The following is a 21,522-nucleotide window of genomic DNA, read 5'->3' on the forward strand; positions in this document are numbered from 1 at the left end:
AGTAGATGCATGAGATCATCTGGCACAGTAGCAATACACAGTACACAGTACACAGTACACAGCAGCTATCGGAGGTGTCGGTATGGGAGGTCTCTGCACCTCTGTTTAGTATTCTGCCCGATTCTTTCAATCTGTGGCCTGTCAGTCTCCTTCAGTATTTCCAATCCAACATGGTGACATTTTAAAATTTGTTCTGCACCAATCAACAGACACACAACAGGCCAGAGGAGAAGTTTGTTCCATGTTCGCCCCCCCTGTCCCTCATGATGGACAGTGTGAAAGACAAACTGAGAAAGAAGAACGGGGATGGGTGGGGGGCGGCGAGACAGAAAAAGGGCTGCTGGAAAATACTGTAGAAAAATAGAAATGTTTGTGAGATGGGTTAGAGTGAGAGAGAAGAAGACTCAAAATCTTACCAAGAATATTTGTCTTATATCTAGTCAAAAACAAATCTCATTATACTTAAAATAAGACTCATCACATTAAAAAGTAGCTTGTTTTTAGACACTTTTTACTTCTTTCAAGCATATTTTCACTTAATTAAAATAATCTGATAGTGGGGCAAGTTTTTCTTTCTTATTACAAGCACAAAAAACTTGCTTTCACTGGCAGATTTTTCAACTTATTTCAAGTGAAAATTTGTTTGAAACAAGTGAAAATGATCTAAAAACAAGTACATTTTTTAACTCTTTCATAACTTGCAAGTTATGCAAGTGGAAAGAGATTCGTTTTGACTGGAAATGAGACATTTTGACAAGAAATAAGACAAATATTCTTGGAAAGATTTTGAGTTTTTGCAGTGTTATGGGCAAAAAAGGGAAGGCAATAGGATCAAAGCGGAAAAGTAGTTAATGAAGGTACAGTAATGGCTGTAAATGACAATCCGTCTGTTCTTTTTCTTTCTCTTTCTCTGCAGGTTTTCATCAGGACCAAGACAGAAGGAAGTCTGAAATCTTGAAAGACACAAACAAGGACATGTGTTAATGAAACAATCGCCTCACTGGGAGCTGTGATATTTCTGCTTTAGGCGGCCGAGTTACGTGTTAACACTTAGACGTTACTGCGGCAGAACTTCTGCAGTGCGACTGGGATGCGTGTGTGGGTGCAGGTGAGATAAGCAGGTGTTTACAGGGCATCAGATGAACACGGTGAGGGCAGGCAGCTGGCAGAAAGTGGGCACTACATGGGTCCTACCCTTGGATTACAGTTTAGCAGATTAGAGCTAAGCAGCGGCCGCCTCAAGCTCACCAGCCCCATGAAACCTTCGCCGCCAGCCAATAGGTCGTTCACAAACACACACGCTGGCACAGCTGTTGAACACAATTAAATTAGTGCAACTGGCAGACGGTGTGCAACCCAAGCTTAACTCCAGAAGCACATTATATCACCGGTATAACACACACATGCGCACACTCTGGACTGCAGGACAGATGCTGCCCCTGCCCTTCCTGCCGTCATCCTCTCAAAGCCAGCTGGAGAGAAGATGAGATTTGGGGCTGATTGGTTTTGTTTTTTTTTTAATCGCACCCTCTGCACATCATCCATCCATCCACCACTCTCAACTTTCCTTGGCGCAGCCTCGACCCCGGACGAATGATCTTCTTAAAAAAACTTTCCGTCAGAAGAACGTCCAACAATCCGCTTGTGATGCTTTGATTATTTCCCCAGAAGTAATTTATACATTTATCTTTTGTCTCTTTTCTTTCTTCGTTTTTTTAATAATCCATTCCCATTGAGTCTCAGCAGGACATTGAAAGGATGATGATGAATTATCAACTCCTACGCTGACATCTAGAAGGTGATTGTGCTTTTATTGAAAGAGTTTTTTTTTCTTTAAGATTTCATCATTCGCTGTAGAAAGAAAAAAAAGAAAAGAAAAGAAAGAAGAAAAAAAACCTGAAAGTTTCATCCCAACTTTGAAAACTTTGTGCGAAGAGAAACGGCACCAGAAAGAGTTCTTTAAACTCGACGTGCTAATAGGTCACGGACAGACTCAGTGAGAGACAGACACTGATGGACTGAGAGGTTGTTCAGGAGGAAAGGACAGACCCTGCGACAGACAAAAGACTAGATGAGGTGAGCCTGGAGAGAAACGCAAGGAGAGCAGAAAAACAAGGATACTGAGAAAACAGCAGACAACAGAGGAAATTGTGGCAGAGAAGAAAAGAAAGCAAAAACCAAAAAGAGAAGAGAAGAAAGGTATCGTCTTTGTTGTGGATGGCAAGGGACGTGATGGAATACCCTTCAGGCCAAACCTCCTCCCCTGTACTGCTCTTCCTCCTCCCTCTCCTCCTCCTCCCTTCTTCCCTCCCTCTCACCACTGCTCTCAACTAGTCTGCCAGCCTTTCTTTGGCTAAGTCGCTTCAGTGCAACGAGAGAGAGACAGAAAAGAGAGAAAGCAGCGCGCCGGAGCCAAGCTCACCATTCACACAGATGGCAGCGAGAGCAAGAAGGACCTGCTGCATCCATCCACTGGATTTGACTGAGGATGGACACTGCGGTTAGTGACAACAACAAGAGGGAAGGGACAAGAAGACAGAGGTGGACGCAGAGACACAGAAGGTGAAGTTGGAAAGTAAAAAAAAGAATAAGAAAAGGGAGGGAATGAACAAATGACAGGAAGGTGGGAAAAGCTGAGGCTGTGCTGCTCGAAGCTGAAGGAGAGATCACCCCGCGTGGAGAAAGCAGAAGACTTGTGAAGCAGTCAGACTCCAGCTGTGTGATTCAGCTGTGACTCCTGCTTTGTGTGTGTGTGCCGTGTGTGTGTGTGTGTGTTGTGTGTGTGTACCAAGACATTGCTGTGTTGTACGAGCACATAGCTGTGGCTGCGAGAGGGAGGGAGACAGAGGATCCAGCGGGAGATAAGAAGAAAGCGTTGGAGCATCGCTGAGTGCACAGCTTGACTGTGAGACAAATTGACTCTGACACATTGTCTTGGGTCAGAGTTTCTGTGTGTGTCTGTGAGTGAGTGTGTGTGTGTGTGTGAGTGTTTCACTGCTCTGATATAGTGGGTAATCTTGTGGTACGGACTCGTAGGCAGGAGGGTGCCCCAATCACGCCGACCAGACCTTGGTGGTCGTTGCACGGAGGCGGCGGAGGAGGCGGTGGTGGTGGTGGTGGGCTGGGGACAGTGGCAGGCCCAGGGGTGGGGGCATGGCCGTGGGGGGGCCGCATCCCGTCCTCCACCCTGCACCGGGAAAGGCGCTGGGGCTGGGGGTCCTGGGGCGGGGGGGGTCCATCCAGGGGAGCTCCCAGACTCTCCGAGTTCAGGCCCTGGCTGGGCGGAGGCGTGGCGTGGGCGGCGGCGGCGGGTGGAGGTAGTACAGGAGGAGGCGCAGGAGGAGGAGGAGGAGAAGGAGGAGGCGGTGGCACGGAGAAAGGAGGCCGGGTGAGATGTTCCCGCAGGATCTGGGTTCTCCTCGGTTCGCTGGTCCTCGTCTTCCTCACCTCGCTCTTCTTCTCCGTCTCGCTCCGCGGCGGCGTCAGCTTCAACTACCTGGAGCCGCCCGGGTGGGAGGAGTCGCGGCGGGTGAAGCTGGTGCCCAGCTACGTGGGCGCTCACCGCCTGTCGCCGGCCGACACCTCGCAGCAGAGGACGTGTGCCTGCCCGCGCTGCGTGGGCGACCCCGGCGTTTCTGATTGGTTCGATGAGAACTACGACCCCGACATCTCACCCGTCTGGACCAGAGACAACGTCCAGCTGCCCTCCGATGTCTACTACTGGTGGGTGGTAAGTACCGTCTTATATATTTATATTTATCTGTGCGAATGTGAGAATCATGTGAATGCGAGAACTGTGTGAGGAATGTCGAATGTACTGGTTTTTTATCTGTTTTGTGTATTAATGTAATTGCAGCAACTTGTGGCACATGACTGTCCATGACAAATTTCCCTGCGGGGATAATGAAGTTTGTATTGATATTGATATTGATTGTATCACTTGACCTATTCTGAGTTTTGCATCCAATATAGTTGTAAAGTGGGAGGAGCTTCTGTTTTGTTTCAAACATTTATGTAACTGGCAACAGTTTAAATTATTTAATTCTATAGAAATCCTGCATTGTTTTTCATTTTACACCTCAGCGCCTCAGTCACCGTTGCTGCTGCACAGGAGAAGTCAGTCGGAGGCACGAATCAGAGCTGGAGAGAGAACTCAGAGTGCTTTGTTGTTGAATTTGTGAACCAAACATGGCACCAGAGTTGCTGAAAACATCCAAAACTGATCTGAACGGATTTGAGGCTGCAGACTGTGTTTTCTCAACACTGGCATTTTTAGCCCCGGTCCACTGTTAGTGGTGCATAAACCGAATTTCAAGCTTAGTGATTGGTATGATGTAATGCACATAGGGAATCATACAACAGGCTTTTACCTTCTTAGTTATTTTCAAAGAAACTGATATTTTCCTTCACATCTGTAAATATCATATACTTTATTTAACAAGATACCAAATGTAAATCATGTAATGTAGTCTATAGGAAAATGAATGGGGCTTTTACCTTTAACCGAAATAACTCCTCCTGCTTAACTATAGTGCATATTTAATGTGTAAATCACTTTCCTGCAGGCCCACAGACTTTGGTTTTCCAATTTATCATTGAAAACAATACAATAATGAGACTCTATGGTACACTAGAATTGAGTGTGCCTCAAAAACCTATACAAAACCAAAGTTTTGCAATGTTTTCGCCATGTCTGCAACAAATAAACACTTCACATGTGTGTGTTTGTGTATGGTGCAATATAGGGGGTGGCAGTCAGTCACGTGGACGAAACGAATTTAATAGAGCACCAACATAGGGGCAGTAATGCATCGTAATCGCATATCTCTCCCTCCATCCTCCTCATCTTCCCTCCAACCAATCCCCTCTTGCAAGTACTACATGCTCCTGATGTATCCCTGCCAGACATATGTAATGGTGTTAGCGAAGAAGTGGAACATTACAGAGTTGGCCACTGGGCTTTTCTGAAACCACAACTGAGTAATGACTAAAAACTGAAATAAATACATCCTCAGAGAGTGCGAGCAAGAGATAGAAAGTACTTAATTAAAGGAATTCCACTATTAACATCCCGCCTCAGTGTATGTGTGTGTTTGTCTTTGAGGGTGAGTTTCAATTGCTGTGGATGCTGTGTACTCATTTGTGTGTGCAATACCGCTTGAAAACCTAAATGTATGTGTTTGTGTGAGTGTTTCCAGTATTATCCTGACCTGAGCATTGTGCGGTGTCCTTCGGATACTGCGTTGAAACAGGGACTGCTGTTAGTCCTGCAATGAAATGGCAGAAAGCTGCAAACACAGGCCAACAGCTGCCAAGTCATTAGGTCACACTGCAACAGGGACGAGGGGGGAGGAAAGGAAGGAGAAATAAAACAGAGGAAGAGAAGACAAAGAGAAAGGAGAGGAAAGGAATAGGGGAGATCAAATATAGGAGGAAGCAGACACATGGAAGACAGGAGCATGGGAGTGGTGCAGTGTGGAGAGAGAAATGAAGTAGATAAATATGGAGTAGGAGGATAGAAACTGCAAGGAGGGAACAAAGGGTACATGTAAACAACAACAAACTAGAACAACAACAACTTCTGCTTCCTCTTATTCTGTATGAGAGAGAACACATACACTGATACTGTATTTGCATGGAGTAATCTGGTTCTTACATGCATGCATTTGGGAAAGAGCACCGAGGGAAAGACAAGTCTGCATTCATAAAGACCAACAAGTTATTACCATCCACAGGGGTAGTACCTGTTGGCTTTGAAATACAACTTCACTTCAACTTGTTTTATTTCAGTGTCAGAGAGAAGCAGGCCTTTGTCTGGGCTGTACCGGGGACATGACTCTATTTCTAATGCCCCATTTGCCAGATGTGCCTCATGTTTCTCTGCTGAGTTTCGGCCCAGAAAGATTCGCATAAGGGCTCTATATGTCGGTCCAAAGTAAAGGTAATGTGCAAAGGTAAAGGGGAGTTCAAGTGTTCGCTGCTGGCAATGAGCAGACAGAATAATGTGGCTGTTTCCTGGCAACACTGATGTTCAGTGAGATGTAGCTATGTCACCGCTCACCAGTCAATTATTTGCTTTTCTCTTCATCTGAGAGAAATTCTTCAGCCCAAAATGGTTTAATTTTAAGAACCTCAACCAGCTCACCCAAATAAATTCACCTGTGTTCATACCCCCCCCTCTCCCATTGATTTGCACCCAAACCAGTCAACCTACACCGATCACGCATAACATTATGACCACTGACAGGTGATATGAATAACACTGAATAACATTTCATCATGGCACCTGTTAGTGGTGTGTGGGATATATTAGGCAGCAAGTGAACATTTTGTCCTCAAAGTTGATGTGTTAGAAGCAGGAAAAATGGGCAAGTGTGAGGATTTCAGCGAGTTTGACAAGGACCAAATTGTGATAGAAAGGTGTCAGAATACACAGTGCATCACTGGGCAGGTGGTCGTAATGTGATGGCTGATTGGTGTATGTTTTTTTTTTTTTTTTTTTTCATTTTCAGACATGTCATGGGTATCGGTTCAGGATTTCAGCCTTTATGCACGTTGTCTTTTACTCAGTAAAAATAAAAACAGAAAAATATGTGAATAAGAGGCTTTATTATGAAAAATTCAGCTGTCTTAAAATCCCATCTTTTAGATCAGACTTGAGGGGGATGGAGATGAATATGCAGAGCAGCAATCTGGGTGGATAAATGTACAAAATGAGCTAATGCTATACTCTTCTCAGTTGTTAGTTAAATATGCATGAAACCAAATTTATACTCGGGACCAGCAGCGTCCAATAACAGTAGGTCTATGATTTCTATGTATTGATAGAATAAGCAATGAATAAACATAACTAATAAATACAGTTCAGTGCAGTGATTAAAATTAGAGTGGCATGTTTAAACAGAGCAGAGCATTTAGCAGAGCAGCAGTCTAAGTGCAATCAATGAGGCAATATAGAGTCTGTCAGTCTGACAGCCTCTGGGTAGAAGCTCGTCCTGTATCAGTTACACCTGGAAGTTACTAGGTGAAAATATTTAATAACAAGAAATCATCACAATAAAAATGTGTGTATGCAGAGTCATGCGAAATATTGGTTTAAATGAGTAAAATAGAAGTTTGTTTATTTGAAAGTAGGTGTCAGGAAGCTTTAATTTTAGGAGGCAGAGGACAGCTGAGAGGAAGGAAGCAAGACGGCGCACGGGCCATGGCTGCCAAAAATTAGTAGCCTCTGAACAACAGCGGTGCAGCATGCCAAGCCAGCTCTGGCATCACGCTGAGAGTCAGAGAAAAGGAGGCAAAGGATGGAGGGATCAAGTAGGATGGGGAAAAACAGAGGAAGGGAGGGAGGGAGGGAGGGAGGGAGAGAAACGCAGAGAGATAACAGCATGAGAAACAAAGTTAGAGAGAGAGAGAGTGTGAAGGAAAGTAAAGGAAAGATTTAGTGGTCTCAAATCGGCACTGATGAGCTGCATGGTGCACAGGCGTCCCGGAGAGACAAAGAGATGAAGAAAGACAAGAGGAGGAGGAGAAACAAAGAGGAGAGCAAGGGAAATTAAAGAGAAGGAATTAGACATGAGGGCAAGGAGACTGCTGAGAGCATGTATGAATGAAAATGCAAGCGAACGAGATCTGTGTGTGTATGTGTGTGTGTGTGTGTGTGTGTGTGTGTGTGTGTGTGTGGGGACAGAGGCGAATTAAGGCCGATGGTGGGTGAAAAGGAAGCGGTGACAAAGGAGTGGGAAAATGAAGATTGCTGTGTGGGAGAGGGTGAGAACAACAGGAAGGGAAAAAAATATGGTTAGAGAGAGGAACGGCTATGTGCTGGCTGCCAATATCCTGGTGAAAACTTTTGTGTGAGAGCGCGTTTTTGTTTTGGGGGGGAATGTTTTTTGTGCGTGCAGGTGCTGTCTTTCTCTCTCTTTGCACGCGTGACTGCACATTGTGTTTGTGTGGTTTGGCAAATGCTCAAACTGGAACAAGAATTTTTTTTTTTTTTAATTGGATGGGTTTTTTTTAAAACTTTTGTTAGTCACTGCTACTATGTGTCATCGTTCTCCTTACACCCCACAATGAAGCAGCTCAAAGCATGATCTAAAATTAAAATAAAGAAAGAGACACACATAAGACAAAGCAGGGATACATATTTTTACGCTCGACTGTGAAGTGAACATCTTCCTTCTCAACATTTCATGCCTCCGTAGATCAAAATCACGCCGTCAATCTGAAGTGACTCGTGTCTGCCTCAGGACAAGTTCACAGATTTTCATGTCTGTCTTGAATCAATAGTCGACTGCCCACACGAACACTGAAATAGGTTTGGCTAGCTGGAGCCGTTCCTCTTGCTCATGCAGGCCATTTGAATATCCCGTCTCGGTGTCAGTGAGGTGTTGGTTTCTTCCAGAGTTGGTCCGAAATGTATTCTGAAATTTCCTCAATTGTTAAATATGCATTAAAGTACAGACGTGCTAATGTTTTATCATTGTATTTCTTAAAAAGTTAACTGGAAAAATCCAAGGTAAACTCACAAAAACAGAAGTAAATGAGATAAAAACAAGAAGAAAAAAAAGTCTGCTGGTGTAATGTTTGTTGCCTGCAGGTGGTGCATCTATTGAAGAGCAAATATCCTTCTGGGGTGTAGAGATGGTTTATGTAAAGGCAAAGGGCAAAGGGCAAAGGGGAGTCATTCTCTGTTTCTGCAGTGTCTTAAACATCTTATAAACATCTAATATCCCAGGGCTCCCAGTGTATGAAAAGCATAATGTTATTTTTTATTTTTTTTTTACATTACACATAAATCAAGATATCAACGAACTGTGCATATTTTTCCACTCTAAAAGGCTTGAATCTTCTAAAGAATCCTCTTTATCATTTCATTTTCACTGTGATTTATTCATTGCCTCTCGCAGCCCAGATAGATTATTTCTCTGTATTTGCTTTAATATCCACTTTAAATGAAGTGACCTTTTAAGCTTAAACACTTAAATGGTTTTTATTGTTTTCAGACAAGATGTTCAACAGTGCATTAAACACACTCTCACAGAGCCCAGAGAGAAAGTCTGAATCTGAAATTTTCTTGTCTAATGGCTGCACATTTATGGTGTTATGTATCCATGAAACCTTTTCAGAGCTGGGAACAAAATTAACCACAGTATCATCTTAACCCCCACATTTTTTTTCTAGCTTTATCTCCTGTTCTTTCATATCTGCTACTTCTTCTTTTTTTACGTCTTTATCCACCCTCTGTTAATTAAGGAGAGCCTTGTCGTCACTTGTTTGTCCCTCTTAGCAGGATAGAGGGTCTTTTTTGGTCATCTCACTGTTGTTGGAGACGGATGATATGAAAGAAATCATGAAAAGACACAAAGAAACTTGAGCACCCCGTCTGTGTAGGTGTAATTTTTTAGAGTTTATGGGCAGAGAAGCAACCACACAAGCAAAAAAACAGCACTTCTTGCTTTCCTTTTCACATTTTTGCCTTTTCCTTCACTGTCATCTGATTTTTTTTCTCAAATTCAGCTTGTTTTTGACATGTGGACAGCACTGCCCCTGCTCCTCTGACCACAGCTCACCCAGTCTGACTGCATCCCGTCAGTCTGACACATGGCTGTCACCTACGCACACACACACGATGCAGGCACAAGCACCTGCTTATTTGCACATGAATGCAGGCAAATGCATGCATACACACGTACATTGGCGCTCTGAAAGTAACTAAATTTAAAGTCTGTTGTCAGATCCAATTTGTCTGCGGAGGAGAAACTACACATCCTAACCATGCTGTCTCTCTCCCTCCCTCTCTCTCTAGATGTTGCAGCCCCAGTTTAAACCCCACAGCATCCAGCAGGTGCTGCTGCGGTTGTTCCAGGTATTTTGTATTATTAATTCATCTTTCCATTACCGTTGTGCTTTCAAGTCAGCCAAGTCATTACTTTACACTCCTGGGCAAAGACTGACAGGAGCAGATTTCTTTATTAGACATCAGGTTTATCAGTGACCCAGCTCATTGCTTTTGAGTGTTGTTTTTTATTTCCATTCTGGCTCTCAGTTCAGCATCATGGTTTGACGTTAGGCTGGATGTTTAGATATCTCAGTCTGCCTCCCTGGGGGCAGAAAGGGCTTATGTATTTTTCATGGAAGATCTCATGAAGAATTCACCCCAGAATTGAGTGCAGGATGTATTTTTACAATCAGGCCTGAGCTGCAGGTTTAGGTAATTTTGCATCTGTTGGTGTTACAGAGCTGGTGTCCTGAACGTCACTTCCTGTAAACCTTGAGTTTGTTCTGTCCTACTGCAGGTGATTCCTGGAAGGTCGCCGTACGGCTCGTGGGATCCCGGGCGGTGCCTGCGCTGCGCCGTCGTGGGGAACTCTGGAAACCTCCGCGGTGCCGGATACGGGGCCACCATTGATGGACACAACTACATCATGAGGTGAGAGGGGTATAGATGAAATGGATAAAAGGAAAAAAGTAATAGCGAGCAGAGTGGCTGAAGGACTCGATAGATGAAGACAAAGTAGACGCCAAGACGAATAGTTGGAGAGAGAAAGAAGGGGAGGAGGAGGTGGGATAACTGAAGAAAGGGGGGGAAGAGAGTTAGTAAGGAGAGCACTATACTGTTACAATGCAGTATGTCTCATTAAAGTTACATCATCTAAAGTTTGTGTGTTCGTGTGCACCAGTCAGAGATGCACTTACATGCACTCACAGATAGACGATAGCGTTCTTTATTAAGCCGAAAGGGAAATTGCAGAGTAAAGAGGCAGACAGCAGCTGATCTGTGCATCTGATACTATATTTAATCTGACTGTTTAATGCTGTCTGCTGTTCAGCTCTCTGATTGGTCAGGAGAGGGGTCACCTGGTCTGAGCAGGGTCATCATCACAGAGAGGTTTAGGTCTGAAGAAACTGAAAGGCATAGATTGTCTCTCTCTCACACATACACACACACACACACACACACACACACACACACACACACACACACACACACACACACACACACACACACACACACACACACACACACACACACACACACACACACACACACACACATCTGCACAAGGCACATAAATCCTTTTGTGTCAGCTTCTTCCCCCGGCCGTTGTCATGCAGCTCTGATGAATCACAGAGGGTGATTGTTGTCAGTTGGCATGAGCACACACACACAGCTATATGTGATTTCCTGCAGCGGTTGGTTGGTTGTGCGTACGTCGAGGCCATGTGCTGCTGGTGCCGTGAAAGGAACGACTCGTATTTTTGTGCACTGGAGCCATTTGCTCGCGTGGGCAGCCTCCGACAACCTCCATCTCCCATTTTTCTTTCCCATTACTGTGGTTTGATTCCCATTTGCTCTTAACACTCAGGTTGGCCCACTGCAATCCCACTCACCCACCCACTGTCTGTCTTTCTGCCTTTTCACTCCTGCTATCTGAGCAAGCATCTGTTTTTATTCGCTAACATATGGTTAGGGGCACTCAGCGGCCATTTTTTCAGGTGCGTCTTCTTGTCGACAGAAAACGACTCACTCCTCCAGACAGTGAGTCACATTGCATGTAAATACAGCAGAGGTCCGCAGCAGCAGCGCAGAGAGCCAAGTGGTTCAGCTGCAGCCCAAATGAACATTACACCAGACAAAATATGCTCATTATTCTGTTTAATAAGATGTGCGACTGGAAAGTCCTTATCATGAGGCGAGTTCGAGCTGTGAAGCAAACAGCAAGTAAACAAAGGCTGTCGTTTGTGTATTAGCATACAACCCTGAACCAGATCATCTGTGGCAGCACAGAAAGAATAAACTCAAAAGAGAGTAAATGTCCAACTGAAAGTCTGGCAATTATTTTCTGTTTTTCTTTTTCTTTTATGACATGTTGAGCAATCCTTCATTCCCATGGCCCAAAAAGGGAGGAAAGTGAGATTTAAAGATGTTCCCAGACAGAGTCAGACCAGCCCACCAGTTTGTTGAGTGTATAATCAGGTGGCGATAAACACCTGATTGTAAATGAATCTTAACTCTCCTGCTGTCCTTCTGGGTCAAATTGACCCAATCTGTTCCCTTCCTCCATCCTTCCTTCTTTCTTTCCTTCCCTTCTCTCTTCCTTCTTTCTTTCCTTCCTTTTTCCCTTCCTTCTTTCCTCCCTTCTTTCTTCCTTCCTAGAACAAATCTGTTCCCTCCCTCCATCTTTCTTTCCTTCCTTTTTTCCTTCCTTCTTTCCACAATCCTTTGGACTGCCGAACAGAATTGCCCTCTGGGATTAATAAAGTTGATCAAATCAAATCAAATCAAATCCTTTTTCCCTCCCTCCCTTCCTTCCTTCTTTTTTTTCCTTTTTGATCCAATCTGTTCCCTCCCTCCATCTATCTTTCCTTCCTTCTTTCCTCCCATATTTCTCTTTGACCTTCCTTCCTTCCTTCCTTCTTTCCCTTTGTCCTTCCTGCCTTCCTTCCTTCCTTCTTTCCCTTTGTCCTTCCTGTCTTCCTTCCTTCCTTCTTTCCCTTCGTTCTTCCTGTCTTCCTTCCTTCCTTCCTTCCTTCCTTCCTTCCTTCCTTCCTTCCTTCCTTCCTTCCTTCCTTCCTTCCTTCCTTCCTTCCTTCCTTCCTTCCTTCCTTCTTTCCCTTTGTCCTTCCTGTCTTCCTTCCTTCCTTCTTTCCCTTCGTTCTTCCTTCCTTGACCCTTGGGTTAAATTTACCTTGTTGTGTATGTACTTGTATAAAGAGTCAGATTTGTGTTCGTACCATCTTGTCTGCAAATGGGCGGGGGAAAAAAAATCAATAAATGTAGGTTTAACACATTGACATGAGTCTGATGTTGATCTTCTCATTTCTCAAAAATGTTGTGCTGCTCCTTCAAAAGCCGCTAAGCCAGGCTACAAGCTGGCTGCCCAAAGATTACAGGGACTACACGATGCCATCAAGCAGGGCTGAATGATACGGCTCAAATATTATCACTTTTTTTTTTTTTTTTTTTTTGTATCATCACAACATTTTTATGCTATCTCTCTCTCTCTCTTGCACCAAGGATAAACCTGGCCCCCACAGTGGGCTACGAGGAGGACGCGGGCAGCCACACCACACACCACTTCATGTACCCGGAGAGCGCCAAGAACCTGGCCGCCAACGTCAGCTTCGTCCTGGTTCCCTTCAAAACACTGGATCTCGTCTGGATCACGAGTGCTCTGTCCACCGGCCAGATTCGATTGTAAGAACACAAAAAAACACACACACAACACACACACACACACACACAGATATGCATACGCATGGATTAACACATGTGAATGCACAGAAACATCAATCATAAATGGAATGATGAGCAGATTATGTGATCATATGTTTGCATGCACCATTTAATTGAAGTTCACACAGACACAAGTATAGTTTGAGGGCATAAATACATTTTCATTTCATCACACACACACACACACACACACACACACACACACACACACACACACACACACACACACACACACACACACACACACACACACACACACACACACACATACACAGCAGAGTTATTGGAGGCTAGAAAGTTACTGGGTTGGAACAATTTGTCAGCCGTCAATCATCCAGAATTCATAGCTGCAGCAATCACTTAAAGTGTTGATTGAATATGTTTAATCAATTCCCTCCCTCCCTCTTTCTCTCTCTCCACCACTCTGTCTCTCTCTCTGTCTCTCTCTCTCTCTCTTTCAGTACCTATGCTCCAGTGAAGCAGTTCCTCCGTGTAGATAAAGACAAGGTGCGAATTTTCAACATTATCAGCAATTACTGTCCTCCAATCACACACACACACAAACGCACACAATAATATGCAAACACATTCATCTAAGGTGCGTTCAGGAAATAATATTCAGACGTCGTCACGTCTTGCACATTGTTTTATTTTGCAGCCATATGTTAAAGTTGTTTACATTCAATCCGTCCTTCATCAGGATGCCATAATGACAAAGCAAGTTTTGAAAAGTTTGCGAATGTATTCAAATGAATTTAAGCCATATTAGCAAAAGACTACTAGATAATAAATTGTGTAAGAAATTAATACATTATGAATGCACTGTATGTATCACACACTCACACTCTCACACACACGTGACGCTTCTTTGCTTCAATTATACCCTCCCTTCCCCATTGTTGATGAAGGATTACAGACAGATTATAAAGCTCCCCTTTGTTTTGAATAATCTTGTGCTTGCTCTTTAATCTGTGAAAACAAATAAACTCAAACTAATCCCCGCCCTGTGAAGACTTTGTGCGTAACCTCGCACAATCAGAGACACGGTTTTTAGTGTCTTTAGAGCCGACTCAGAAATATAGATTTATAAGATTTACTCCTCCACCGCGCGGCTCTAAGCAGCCTAAAGCCCTGAACATTTAGTTAACCAAAATAATTCACTATTCATGTGGTTAACAGTGCTTCTAATCTGCCAGAGCAATCAGTAATGTGGCAAAATCTCTTCTTGTTCAGTTGGACCTTTTGAACTTGCAGCAGTGGAACTATTTTCTTGGATTCATTTTTCATAACCAAAGATTATTTAAAAACAAATCCACATTTTGTGAGTATGACTTGTACCTTTCTCAAAATGAGACTATGAGGCAATGGGGATAAAATACGATATGATACGATATGATACGATATGATACGATGCGATACGATGCGATAAAATACGATGCGATACGATACGATACGATACGATACGATAGGATACGGTACGGTACGATACGATACGATACGATACGATACGATACGATGCGATGCGATGCGATATGATACAACATCTCCCAGGCAGCCCAAGATAAGGGGACAAAATGGCAGCATTTCAATTCTAGTAACCATCAATGACACTAGTTTATATGTTCAACATCAACAATTTCATGGATACTGACATTACCACAATCCTCAAGCACCTTTTAAGCTTCAACATCATGAGATTCTCAGTGGCATTTAGTGGCAAATTAACATATTACATACTGTGTATTACAGTGTTTTCCTTTCTCTGGATCTCTTTCATCCATCCAGGTTCAGATCTTCAACCCGGCATTCTTTAAATACATCCATGACCACTGGACTCAACATCATGGGCGTTACCCCTCCACTGGCATGCTGGTGCTCTTCTTTGCCCTTCACGTCTGTGATGAGGTCAGTGTTTATTTTTCTCCTCTCTCCTTCAACACATACTGTAAATCCTTACACCGTGTTGAAACTGTACTTGCATCATATTCACCCAGGACAGACGCAAGTGTAATAATAACACACGGCAACATACACACCCTTTGTCAATCCCCTCTAGGTGAATGTGTTTGGTTTCGGGGCCGACAGCCGGGGGAATTGGCACCACTACTGGGAGCAGAACCGCTACTCCGGAGAGTTCAGGAAAACCGGTGTCCACGACGCCGACTATGAAGCCCAGATGATCCAGCGTCTGGCCAAGGCTGGAAAAATCACCGTATTCCCTGGAAAATAACCAGCAAATCCACCCTGAGGTTTCACGTTAGAAAACTGGTCCGGCAACAGACACAATAGAAGCTGCCTAGAATGTGTTAGATATTCTCTCTTTTACTTAACCTACACCAGTTGAAGTAAACCCAATGCTTAATCCAGGCAAGATTTAACAACGTGAACTGTTACCAAAAAGTATTAATCCTTAAAACTTTCCCTTATGTTTGGGAAATATCGGAGAACACAGCGTAGTCTTTTAGGAGCCAGAAACAAGGAGCATATAGATCCATATGTAGTTGGGTTCAGGAGTTCAGCCTTAAATTAAACTATGAATTAACTGGCCAGCATCAGGAGTGAAAGACAAGACCACAGATCTCCTTTTCCCAGGGCAGCTTCATCACAAATACCGACTCTGACTGTGTACAGCGCTGAGATGGCTGGAGAGGGAAAGATCTCGCAAATAAATATCCCACTTCTGGACTCGGTCCAGAGGAAATGTTCTTCTTGGCCGAGTGTTTAATCTCATCTGTTAACAAAAGGACAATATACTACATACTGCACCATAAGCATCTGGGGGGCTATTGTTCTACGGCCAAGTGGTGTCTGAAAGCGAGCTTACAGCTGTGGATGTTGGCAGACGCCGAGGAGCGCGGAGCCTTCAGACAAAATTGAAGCTACGGACACAAGCTGTGACGCTATCAGAAGCCAATGTACCGTCAAACAAGCACCAGAGTCACTTCTGTAGCTCCGTCTGAACCCGGGCCGTGTTTTGATTTGCCCTCTCTTGAGAGAGAATTGCTCTTCTCAGATCATATACGAGGTAAAGCGCTTCTCACCGTCATAACTCTACACTTTATGTGAGTTCTGCCTCAGTGCTAAAGGACTTCGACGGCGACGGGCTGTAAAACGGTTGCTTATAAGACGATAGGTGATTGCTGTGGGTTTACAGCGTATGACTGTCTACTAAACCCCTGAGGTCCTTTTACCAGGCCGCAGCAGAGCCACACACACACACACACACACAACGCAATCAAAACTTTTGCCTCTCGGCCACTCCGACTCAGAAAGATCACTGCAGCACTCGCATGAGCTTCAGCTTCTGTAGCCTCATTTTAAAATGCCACAGCAGCCACAGGTCCGGCTCCAGTCTTTATTCACGCTGACAAACTGTTCTGGGGGAGCATTGGTGTGACGGTATGAGACTCTAATGAGACCAAAAGTCCATCTCCTGGGATTTCATGTTTGGATGGAGTCACACTGGTTTTCTGGACTGGGGTTTAATCCCCATGTGGTTTGTCAGGGTCTAATTTGTGAGGAGAGGACTGGAGGCAAAAGGGAACGTACCATTTGCTCCAGCAGCATCTTTATAGGATGAAAGAAAAAAGCAGTTGCTTCACTGTTGTGTGTCTGCAGCGACTTCTACTCACACGCCTGCACAGACTGCACTGGGTTCACCACTCTGGTTTTGAAAGGACTGTTTCCTGCGTCCCAGTGAAGAGAGAGACTGTCAAGAACATCTCGGCCCAGATTAGGACCCATATGATGGGGTGACAGAAAACCCCACTGGAGCTGGGAACTACTTAACTTGCCAGCAGCTTGGCTTCATTAACCACTAGCCCTGGTCCCTGCTCAGCCAATTACCACTTCTGCTCCGTCTGGAGGGAGTGTAGCCACCGGACGCCTTAGACTTCACCTCCGAACAACATTGACTGCACCTCCTGCTCTGATTTTCATCGTCATTGATGGCATATCCTCCTGCAGACTGCAGATTTCACTTGTTAGCGTTGTACTGTTTGAGATTACACCTTGGCTGCATTTATACTCATTTTCTTTTCTATCCAGGTGGCACATGAAAGGTTTCTGTCATCACTTGGCACCATCGAATTACACCCATGTACTCATTTAAATCCTCCATTGTTGGTTATTTACATCTTTAACAAGGCATAAACGAATTATTAGTCAAGGAAGTGCTGCTAGACGTTATCAAAAACAGAAACATCAATGGAGAAAAGAGACTGTGCTCCGCAGAGAGACAGAAAAGTAGTAAGAAAAGTATCTGGGTTGAGCTGAGGATGTAAATCCAGCTAAAGATGGAAGACAGAGATGTGTTTATCAAGAAAGAGCTGCTGGCTGCAAAGGAGAAGTACTCAGGGTTCCTGCGTAGGTCTGATAAAGACATTTCTTCAGCCCATTTACACTAAACATTTGTATGAGTTTATTGATCAGTATTAAAAGACTCAGAGGTCACTTGTAGAGGTTGTGTGGGGGACCCCGGCTTTTAACTTTTATTTTACACTTTAAAAGTGAAAACTGTGAAGATACAAAACACATTTTAATTTAACCCCCTGTGAAAATTGATTCAAATGATATTAAATAAGACTAATTAAGCAACTTAAAGGAACCACACAGAGACATTATGTAGGGATGCTTTTTAACTGCACTCCCTGTTGTGTTGTGTTGTGTTGTGTTGTGTTTTGTTTTGTTCAGGAGGAAGTCTGCAGTGACTCATACATAGTGTGTCACACAGTGAGCCACGAGCCTCCAAAATGGCCGAGAAGATGGCTGAATATCTGTGAACAGAGTCTCTGTAGGAACTGTGAGTGCCGACCGCTGGAGCAGCAGCAGCAGCAGCAGCAGCAGATGGTACATTCGTGTCAGATGACGTGTGATCTGTGAGTCTGATGTTAAAGGTCGACAGAGAAATGACTTTGTTCCTATGAAGTCATAAGTTTTACATCACTTTTACTGGGCAGGATGTGTAGCACACACACACATATACATATTGAGGAGGGTTGGAGTGTCATACTGCCCCCAACAGGTGATGGAAAACTGTGCCTCCTATTCTGATATCAGTTCTGTTATTGTATTATTGTAATATCGTTGGGTGATATCGTGTAACTCTCATGTTCTCTCTTTCGCTTTTTGTGTTTTGTTTTTTTTATCCCATTTTGCACATAACAGATTTTATGGGATCTTCAAGTGTTGAGCTGGGCTCATTTTAATTCAATGTCGCTGAATCGGGACATATTGTTTGTGTTTTCTCTCTCTCTCGCTCTCTGTCTCACACACTCAGACTTGCACACACACACACACACACACACACACACACACACACACACACACACACACACACATACACACACTCTCGTGCTTTCGTGCCTTGTCCTGCTGCTGGACGTCACTCACCTACAGCTGCTCCATTGGCAAAACACACCTGCTACCTTTTGCATTTTTTAAGTCTCACACAGACACACACACACACACACACACGCAAACATCTTGTGGCTGAGAGCTGTGCCTTCTGAGCTGTATATATATATATATATATATGCACACACACACACACACACACACACACACACACACACACACACACACACACACACACACACACACACACACACACACACACCTACATGAAAACACACTCTCTTGCCTTCTGCTCGGGGTACAGGCGCCTCCCACTCTGCTTCTTACTGCTTTGTACACTGACAGTGTTTTTTAGAGAACGCTGTAGGCTAAAGGAGAGGATGTGCTGTGAATTCATATTAGGTCATTTGCTACTTTTTTTTTTTTTTGAATCTATAGTGGAAGGTTTTGAGGCATTTCAGCTTTTCTAGACAGTGAGGAAACACGGCAGACAGACACAGAGGGTCATCATGTGCCAGAATTAAAGCCCCTGATATCACAGATACCTGCTCCGTCTCGCTGCATCTGTTCACAACCACTCAGACACCGTAGAACAAGAGACGCCGCCGAGGACGACAAAGCATCTAAAGGTTTCGAATTATCAGTGTATCGCTGCTGTCATGAACTGGCGCCTGGTTCACTGTTTTCTCAGAGTTGTTGTCAGCCCCCTGTGTTATCGATGTTTGCCCCCACCCCACCACCACCACCACCACCACCACCACCACCAAGATGCTCCTTCCAGCTTCAGACCGAATGTGTAAATTGTTGTGGAGATAACGTGGCTTTCATCATCAGGACATCTCCGGGTTCTCTCTGGCAGCGGAATAATACATTCCTATCACATTCACCGCCTGCAGTCAGTAGAAAAGTCTTAATAGTCGACTCTGCACCCCCCTCTCTCTCCCCCCCTCCCAAGCAGGCGAGACCTTGTTACGCCGTGGAAACTGTTATCAACTTCTTCAATTTCTCACAGCTGTTCACCAACAACATTGTGATCAGATAGAGGGAGGAGGAGAGGGGGGAAGGGGGGGAAGGGGGGGGGGGGTCAGGGTGATCCCTCTCTGCTGTGCAAGTCTAGATTAGACTGAGAGTGTTTTTTTTTTCCACCTACAGCAGCATATGGCACAGATCTGACAGTGTTCCCTGTAGCATTTCGACAACCTAAAGTAGGTCTTTCCTGCTGTCGCTGACCCAAAACGCTGATTTCTCCCCCACAGTTGATTCTTAAAATAATTTTTGGAAAAAATGTGAGCCCCAGTTTTTTTTTTTTTTTTTTAGGTTAACTTATGTTCTGTTGCTCTGTTGGTAACATCAGTCAACAAATAAAGAGCCACAGATGTTTAGAGTTTTTTTGGGGGGGAAATGTGGACCATAATTGTTTTCTCAGGAAATGTAAGTGAGTTTCTGGACTAGTTTCCTTTTAAAGGTGCATTGTTATTTTGTTTTTTCTCCCATATCATTGTTCTCCTTTGTTCTCATTGGACTACAGAACCATTTTACATCCAGCACTATTTATTGCACCATTGTGTCCCACACACTTATGTGCTGCGGCACATTTCAGCCACAAAACATCACCCAATTACTGATCCCCTGGAAATATGTTATCAAGCTTTGTACAGCCGCAAAAAAAGCGGCAGACACAAACAAGAGTATACCACAATTAAAATTTCCCTGGAATAAAGGAGGCTCATTAAACTCATTAAATGTATTTTTATGGGGTAATTAAACAGAACGAGGGTGGAAATGAACAGCCTCAGAGCACACCTGTTCAGCCAGGAGAAAGTGACATTTTTATGTCGGAGGGAGAGCGTGTGCACAGCATCCAAATGCCCCACATGCATCTGCTTGAAGGCAATAGTGTGACATTTTGGGGAAATACATTTAATATTTACCTTTTCAGAGCGGTGTTTCCCAGAAATACTGTATCATTTAACCGTAATTTGTTCAGAGCTCATTGGATTTTTTTTTTCTTTCTTTCTTGCTGTTTTATTACTCTCAGATATTAATCAGAGCCTCATTACTGAGTTTGAGTTAACAGGAAGTCAGAAAATTGGATCAATTTGTGGTGGTCTGGCAGGGGAGAAACAATCAAGTCTGTGTCTCCAGCTGGAACAAAACAGAATCTGTGCCAGATAAGGAAGGGAAACCACAGCCCTTGTGTCTTGAAAAGAACTTTAATACCACTTACATCTCCTCGTCCCGTGTCTCTCCAGTTGCTGCAGTAAAGCTCTGTGTCATTTTGAGGTAATGGAGAGGAGCTCTGTGTTCTGCAGCGGGGGGACAGACATTTCACTGCCTGTTAGAGAAGGAGCTCAGAGAGGAACAAATAGATCATGATGAAAACAACCGCTGGTCCGAGGCTGCTGGCGTTATGATATCGCCTGCGACTGCTTGAGGTTGAGGTGAGAACAGCCAAAGGCGGCCCTTCCCTCCTCAGATCACTGGTGTGCACTGAACAGAAGCAGCTCTTTAGCAGCAGCCACTGTGCGGCACACAGCACATATCAGAACATGTGGGGATTGTAACGCCAACACTCATACCTCTATTAGCTACCGTGCTATAATCCACAACCACTAGGAGAAAAGACTGAACTCATCAACTAGGATTAAAAGCTGCTTGAATAACCAGGTGGCACAGATGAAACAGTATTACAGTATGAATAAGGAGTTTATTTACATCTTTTCCTGAGGGTGGCTTCCTGCTGTCTGGATCTGTCAATGTCTAGTGCCGTCTTAAATGTCTCATTCTGATGTAGGACTACCTTTTGGACAAAGCAGTACATGTGTATCTACTACACTGTAACATCTGTATGATATGTGGTCGAATTCTTTGTATCTTATGCTACTGTAAATAAAAGCTTCATGAAACATGAGGTGAAAGTCTGATGTTGT

At 44.0% G+C, this 21,522-nt stretch overlaps 1 protein-coding gene across 1 annotated transcript; it reads left to right on the plus strand.

Annotated features, from left to right (window-relative positions):
* Positions 1-2,071: 2,071 nt before the first annotated feature.
* st3gal2 (ST3 beta-galactoside alpha-2,3-sialyltransferase 2) lies at positions 2,072-15,467 on the plus strand (the record flags this gene model as incomplete). The annotated part of the gene is made up of 8 exons (XM_083974345.1): positions 2,072-2,076; positions 3,037-3,730; positions 9,806-9,865; positions 10,296-10,429; positions 13,019-13,198; positions 13,699-13,744; positions 15,023-15,142; positions 15,294-15,467. 8 exons carry the CDS (start codon positions 2,072-2,074, stop codon positions 15,465-15,467), a joined length of 1,413 nt encoding a protein of 470 aa, XP_083830471.1.
* Positions 15,468-21,522: the final 6,055 nt, after the last annotated feature.

Source organism: Trachurus trachurus (assembly GCF_905171665.1).
Source record: "Trachurus trachurus genome assembly, chromosome: 6".
NCBI classification, from domain to species: domain Eukaryota; kingdom Metazoa; phylum Chordata; class Actinopteri; order Carangiformes; family Carangidae; genus Trachurus; species Trachurus trachurus.